The following is a 7,789-nucleotide window of genomic DNA, read 5'->3' as shown; positions in this document are numbered from 1 at the left end:
AGTAGTATGAAGTGTGATTTTTAAGTATAAACTAGAGTATCAAAACTTTTGCCCACAAGGGATATATTTTCATGATAAACCGAGCCAACCTTCAAGTATTCTTAATAAACTTCCAAAGCTTCGTGTATCAAGTTCCTTATGGATTAACCTTTAAAACTTAAATCTAAGACATTATTGTAAAATAAAATTTTAGTTTAAACTTACGTCAAAGTATCGTTTTAAGTTAAAAACAATTGACTGTAGGTAAACCATTTCGAATAATACAAACAATTTTATCCCAACGGCTCATGTCAGATATGATCATTTTATTCCGAATAGCCACTACAATAAAGTTGTCATTTAAAAAAACTTGCAGTAGAAGCAAACTGGTTTCAAAGGCGTGCCTATAGCGTCTCGACGCACGGGCATATCTCTCGAACGCGAGGTGCTAAACGAACTTTATTTAGTGCACAGATAATAAACGAGTGTAACTATCTATTTTGTGCTTCTCCGACGATGAAGTAACCAAACCTCTATCTGATAGTAAGTCCCAAAATAATAACTCTCCTTTCATATGTACCGGTAGTCGAGAAAAGTAATTTATTAATGTGTTAATGCCTACTAGCCTCTCTAGGTCAATGTGATTAATCTATGAATCGTACCATCTTTTGATATTAACTGTAAAAGTTTGTTCCTCCGGTAGAAACGATCCAGAACGTTGTTATCTTAATTGTTATTTTATATGAGTTAGTTAGGATTATTCCGTAATCTTCGATTTTCGTTTGTATATTAAGATTTGTTCCACCAGGACCGGGTAGACATTTATTGCTGGCGAATGTAGACATAAGCTTTGATTTGCGCAACGGATCCTATCGACATTTCTACAACAATTTATAGGGCGTTACGACATCGTATTACACGGTTGCAAATTCAGCTTCGATGTTTCTGCTTTGCGAATTTCATCTCGAATAACATTGCCTTGTTTTCCGCCGGTTGATTAAGTGTTTATTTTCTACGCATGTTTTCCTTTCTTTCTTTATTGAATATTCAATAGGAGAGCTTTTGTTTCTTTTGTCTTGAAAGTTACTTTTCGCTATCAAACATTCTAACAACAATGGTTTTTTTAAGTTCTTTCCGTTTAAAGCTTTTAAGTTTACGTTCAACAAATGGCGAATGAGATTGAAGTATGCAAATGCTTGCGATTATATCCATTAATAACAGCGATGCGAAAACCCTGTGAAAGATACATATAATACGTGCAATAGTATCTCATAGTTAAAAGGGTTTCTCCATCGTTTCAGATACATTAAGAAAGAGATAACTTATTGAAGACAGTTATGGGGTATTCACGTGGTCTTACCTTCAGGAGGAGAGATAGTGAACAGTTACATTGAAAGGTAATAAAGTCGTCGGTACAATGTAAACCTTCGTTAGGTCTGCTATAGAATCTTGTCATTATGCTGTCAACTTTTGACAGTTATGCGTACGGTAATAACGTATAGATCGACTAGGATATCTGACCTGGTAGGCTTAGTTGTTAAATGATGACAGCTCACTAGCGAGTATCTGTGTCAAAAGTGTCACAAAATCCTTTTTTTCATAGCTCTCATGTCACGTTTTTTTCTTTTATGCATTTTGAATGCCCAAGTTGGTTTTAAATTATTTTGGAAGTTCTATCCGCGATAGCAGCTCTCTCTCAACGGGCCAGACATCCTTGTTAGACTATAACTGGGAATATCAAACACTTGTGTCGGAACACTGTTTCTATCTTTTTTTTTACTTGATAGGGATGGCAACATTTTCATAAAACCGGAGGTTCAAAAATTGATACAGCGTAGAATCATCCAATATTACATAGAAATGCTTGTAATTGACGCAATTTGCTGGAATTTTTATTCAGAACTGATCTAGACGGTGCGGTCGCCTGTGTGATTATTTATTAGTTGGCATGATTTTGATTTTGTTAACTCTGAAGCAATAATTTATAGTTGTGTGAGTAAAAGTGTCAATAGATAAAATTAGGATGAGATTATTGTTTATATTGACATAGAAAAAGTAATAACGTAACGTTTCAACAGGGGCACGTTTTTGCATTTTGTAGGCTTACCGGTGTCTGCATAATCCGTGTGTTCTTGTACAAGATGTTAAGATGTCTTAAGAATATCTGTTATCGATACAAAAAGATTATTGCGTCGTTATCCATCCTTTTTCATTCAATTATCACATTTACACCTGCTGCCATAATTGTATTATTTAATAAAAGTAGCCTTGGATATTGGATATATTCGATTAAACGGTAGTTAGTTAAGTAAGTAATGATTATTATTGATGATATCTGACCATAATTTTTACCATAAAATCCAAGTTATGTTAAACAACCTCATTATTATTTGACAGTGCTAGAGCCTGCTTTAACATTATCCTACGAATGGGTCGATTAGCCCCGTGTTATACCACGACCACACAGAAGACAGGCGTGAAGTGGAAGCAATTCCGCGTTTCGTCTGATGCGTGAAGTCCCAGAGGCCCAATTTTATTGTCTTTTCCGTTCCACCATTTTCTTACAAGGAAAGAATTTGACGGTGGAGGAAATGTACATATAAGAAGGGGAAATATCCTCCTCCGTCGATTTAGGGTAGGCAACGCATCTGTAATTGCGGATGTCTATGTGCAGCGGTCGCTTCGCCATTCAGGCGGATTCGGGTCGCCGCTTGCTCGTTTGCCACCTTATTCTATAAAAAATGTAATTAATAATTGACGTACTGACTCATTTGTAATTTATTATTAAATTAACTTTAGTATCTTATTTACTTATTAACATAGAAGTTATATTTTCGTAGAAGTAACCCATGAATGACGTAATATCTCCGTTTACAGGTTAATAACGACAAGAGCGTGTCATAGCATGTCATAAGTCACCGATCGGTGACTAGTACTGTCAGCGAACACTTCACTCCGTCAGAGGTACAAAAAGGCGTAGACATGGGCAAGAAGAACTCTAAACTAAAACAAGACACCATTGACAGGCTGACAAGTGCCACATACTGTAAGTACTTTAAATATTCTTTAACTTGCTTAAATGTTTTTTTTTGGAAACCGCTAAGTGTGAAAATATCGTTTACTAAGAGTTTTAAAAGTTATTTACTTTGTTAAGAATTCAGCTAACTTATCTATTCATGTAAAAGTTAAAAAGGCTACTGAAATCTGACAACAAGAAATTGGCGTACTCAAAAATACAAAAAGAAACATACATACGAATTGAAAACCGCCTTCTTATAAAAGTCAGTTTAAAAGTTGTGGAATTATGATGATAAGTTGGTTATTAAAGTTGTCTGGGCAGTATCACGATTACTTAAGCTTCTAGTACGTTCTAAAATAGACTTACGTTTAAGACAACCAGCACTACGGTACATCGAATGCGGATTCTCCATCCTTGTTATTACCCACATGTTAGATAAAGAGGAAATGATTGCGGCGTTAATGCAACTTTATACGATTATTACATGTTTAGGACCACAATAACAAAATTTAACATAATTAGCGCATCTTCGGAGTTTCTAATCTTTGGTATTGTGTTTATTTCCACGTGAGTTACACTACTAAAACTATAGGCATTTTTTTATTCTTGTAAATCAGTACAACAAACACTTTATCTGTGCATTTTACATCAATGTGAACTTACAGTTATTTTATTGTCATTAAGATCATAACAAAAAAAAACTTTGCCCCCAAAACATTCAAAACATTTTACTCATATGCCGTTACTGTCTAATGTGAGTCAATTTTCCTACATTATTTGGATACATAAAGAGCAAACAAATGTCAGTAAACATTTTAATGCATTAGCTTCGATCAAAAACAAACCGTAAGGGTGGTTAATGTTTCTTTGACGACCTCCAAATTGCTTACCGTACAAGTCGGGATGATAAACCTAGTGAAACACCATTAACGACAATATAACCACAATGCTATTATTATTTACCATCGCGTTACAAACTATTCTATAGACGTGCGTGTCTACGAGCTATATGGCCGTTAAACGTTTCTCTAGCACCCGCTACACCCATTTCCTTTACGTAAACTCAACTATTGCCGTAGAAATTGGTCAAGGTGAAAACTGTAATGTGGTCCAATTCATCACTGATGCCCCTGCATGGACATTCTTTTTACATGTTATTTTTCTCATTAATCGCTATTTGTTTTAATTGTTGAAATTTGGACATCTTGTTACAAATTTATTTAATTTTAAACTGTAATATCCGTAGTTCTCAGGACCGACTTCCCAAAAGAAGAATTTACTTTATGTTTTTTTTTTGTTTTATAAAATAAATAGTTATTTTGGAATAAATAAGGCATATTCATAAAGTTGAAACTGATGTTAACGTATTATTGATTCAACGGTAATTTACGGACTGAAGGAAGGAAAATCCATAACTGGCTTATTTTGTATGCGTAATCGAATATGAATAAAGCAGTTGGAGTAAAGGGATTTCATAAATCAAGCGCATGGGATTTATAATCAATATTCATTCGATAATGTCTATTATTATATAACTTACTAAAGTTTTTCATAATCAATAAATTATTATTATAAATGCGAGAGTTTAGATAAATGGTTGTTATTATGCACCACTAGAACGACTTAACGGATCTTGCTCTAGAATATAGACTGGAAAAAATATAGACTGGAAAAACACACAAAGTTTTATTTGCGAACGAAGTCGCGGACAAATAGTATATACATAATTTTTAAGATCAAAATACATTTAAAACTACCTAATATATTTAAGTAAAGATACAAATAAAAGTAATGTATTATATTATGTTTTTGCTGCACAATTATTAAGCGTCGTAACACCCTTCTTTAAAAGAAGCATAAATATTAATTTTCCCCAAACTTTAGAATTAATGTCTACATTTTCGTCCCCTTGAAGTTATTGTGTTGGTTGATGTTCAAAATCTATCAATAGTATAAAGATGTTCTTTCAATCGTTTTATTTACTATAAAAATGTTGTCATAAGTCAAGTAATAATAATTTTCTTTAACCTATCGCAAATTAAATAAAATCGTACCACTTGTCTACATGATAAAAGTATATCAATTTTTTCTGGTGTGTAATATTGACTTCAACAGAACGTTACTAAAGATGTTTCGTACAAAATCGTCTCCAACTTCAATCAAAGAATGCGGTCTGATTTTAATCTAAAAGCTTAATTTATTCAATAAGAGTTATTAATAACCGTATCGATTCAATACCGGCAACCTTACTGAGCTGTTATTGCAAAGTCTTGGCGTACGAGTGAGGAAGTTATCGTTATAGCTGAGATAAGTGACAAAGTTTGACTCTTGGCGCCGCATCGACTGCTAGCTGCCGGCATTAGTCTCTCCTAATTTGCGCAAAGTGCCAAGGTAAAGTAACAGGGGAGAATACGCCGGGGAGAAGTAAAGTTCAACCTGTATTAGTGGTTTTAACAATTTATATTTTAGGAGGATCGGTTTTCTTCTTATCGGTATTTTTAATATTTTAAGTAAATTTAAAAGCCTATCTTTATTTTAATAGCAGTCGAAAAATGTTTGATTATTCACAGGATGATAGAATTATTGTACTCTGATTCATATAAAATAATTACTATTTACGGATTTCTCTCAAGAAACGAATATAGATCTCAGTCCTAAAACAAAAATATTCTCTCTTAAAGCAAAAGTTTAGAGATTCAATTTGATTTATACGTTTTAACCCGTCAAGCATTGAAGCAAAATGATTGATGGTGTACGTGCCCATTTTTATGTTGGACATATTATTTTTGTGGACCAGTACTTATGGATTTGATATCCAAATATGCATTCGTAACATTTTATTATTATAAGTTATATTATCCGTAGACGGTCTATTTGCGTTTTTAATATTTGGTTTAAAGTCTATTTTATTTTGAAAGTGAATTAATTGGACGAATTACAAAATAAAGTACCGACACTAAAATGTTTATTGTATTAATTGCCTGTGAATATACGATTATATTGAGCGTACGTGTTTGTAAGAACCATAATCTGTAGGATCAGTCTTACAAAATCATTGTGCGAATTTTTAAATATCCATACCATAAAATATAACTTCGTTTAGTCGATTGAAGTATTTGATTGCGGTTTTTAAATTGATATAGAAAGTTTAAATTAAAATATTGAAAAACTTCAACTAACATAAGAGAGGGCAATGCGGAGAAATTCATGAAATACACTGCAGAATAAAGACTTGTCATACTATTAATGAAGCGAACAAAACTTTATAGTTTTACTCTAAAGTGACTGACAAAATCGTTATATCCCTTTCTAATATGCCTTCAAACTTTTATTATAACACGTTTTTTTTTATAACATAAATTTTTACTTTTATAGTTCTGTATCGACAGACAATTTCTACGAAGTCGTGAATAGAATCGCTCCATTAATTAATCCTGACTTGTCCTTAAACAATATTTTAAGGTAAAGTTAAACTATAGAAGTAAAATTTAAACACCAAGCTGACGTAAAACGATATAAAACACCACTTCTAACATATATCTCTGTCTGTGTCTATCACACAGCATAGTTTCTGTCACTGCAAGGATTATTTTAGCTTAAATATAGCGCTGTGTAGCTTAGCTGTCTGTGTACAACTAGCGTAATTAAATTTTGGTGTGAGGGCGAGAGCTGCGTGCCCCAGGCTACACCTACGTACCCGTGACGCCATCCCCCATTCCTGACACCTTGAATGAGCGTGCCGAATTATAACGAAAATTCGTCCCTCTTGTTTACGCTTCGGTTGTTCTCATACAGATTTATTGTCCTCATATGTTATGAGTCGTAACGTAAATATCCACTTTACGTAAAGTAAAATTTTTGAGCTTTAAAGCCCTCTTAGTTGATTTCGTGCCAAAACTAATTTATAATTCCTTTGAATGTTTAACTATATGTATGTAATAAATGCACTTAGTTTCACCACCAAGTGATCTATACTATTATAATAAAGCGTAAGCAACACTTCTTTGTTGCCTAAGATCTCAGCAATTACAGCATATTTTTGAATAATTATTTTCTTTATAAAAAGCCCTACACTTACGTCACGCTTTAGGCTATATATTTTCACGCCAATAAACTTAGGTGGTAAATATTTTGGATAAAATCCCTAATGTGGGAAAGAGACTATAAGTTGCTGCCAACGTCAAGGAAGCAAGATTGTCAAGGTTTGTCATGTTATGTCAGTTTGACATTTGCTATTAATAATTTTACAAATGTAAACAATAAAATAAAATTTTCATAATTTCATGCGGATGGAGCCATACGGGAACGGCTAGTATTGTATAAAGGATGACGTTGCAAAGCTTTGTCACATTTAAGTACCAACACAACTTTGTTCTTGTGTGAAACAAATAAATATGTGAGACAATAGCGTACCTGGCACGAGTACACCTGTGTAAACCGATGTTATTTAGTCTTGCAACTACAATTCTACTTGCACCTCAAACGACTTAAGCTGTGTACAGTCGAGTTCATTTGCGGTATCCCAACTCAAATGCGACGGTTGACAATTGTTTAAACGTCTAGTATGTCTTGAAACAATAAAGTTATTAAAATACAAGTATTAAGAATAACATATTTGTCGTTTATAGTACAGGGAAAGCACAATTATTGTTTTGTAAGGAACGGATTTTCAGTTCAATGCGAGGTGTAAGGCAATTTTTCTTTAAGCGAGCGTTCGCACGGACGCGAAAACGCTAGGCGGTAACTATGTGTCAAAATAGAACGTATGGGATTGTATGAAGCTGTTCATAC

At 33.5% G+C, this 7,789-nt stretch overlaps 1 protein-coding gene across 2 annotated transcripts in view; it reads left to right on the top strand.

Moving 5' to 3' along the window:
• The first annotated feature begins 378 nt into the window (after nt 1–378).
• LOC106102973 (frequenin-1) overlaps nt 379–7,789 on the top strand; it is a 69,552-nt gene continuing 62,141 nt past the window's right edge. The window contains exons 1-3 of one of the 2 annotated variants that reach the window (XM_013282601.1): nt 379–522; nt 1,281–1,376; nt 2,857–3,025. In XM_013282601.1, coding sequence (XP_013138055.1) covers nt 2,962–3,025 — 64 coding nt within the window. In that variant the 5' untranslated portion in view covers nt 379–522; nt 1,281–1,376; nt 2,857–2,961. The remainder of the gene's footprint in view (nt 523–1,280; nt 1,377–2,856; nt 3,026–7,789) is intronic. The other variant, XM_013282608.1, reaches the window with a different exon arrangement.

The sequence above is a fragment of the Papilio polytes genome, unplaced genomic scaffold (assembly GCF_000836215.1).
Source record: "Papilio polytes unplaced genomic scaffold, Ppol_1.0 DF824292.1, whole genome shotgun sequence".
In the NCBI taxonomy this organism is placed as follows: domain Eukaryota; kingdom Metazoa; phylum Arthropoda; class Insecta; order Lepidoptera; family Papilionidae; genus Papilio; species Papilio polytes.
The sequence above is the reverse complement of the archived record's forward strand: the minus strand, read 5'-3'. Positions and strand labels throughout refer to the sequence as shown.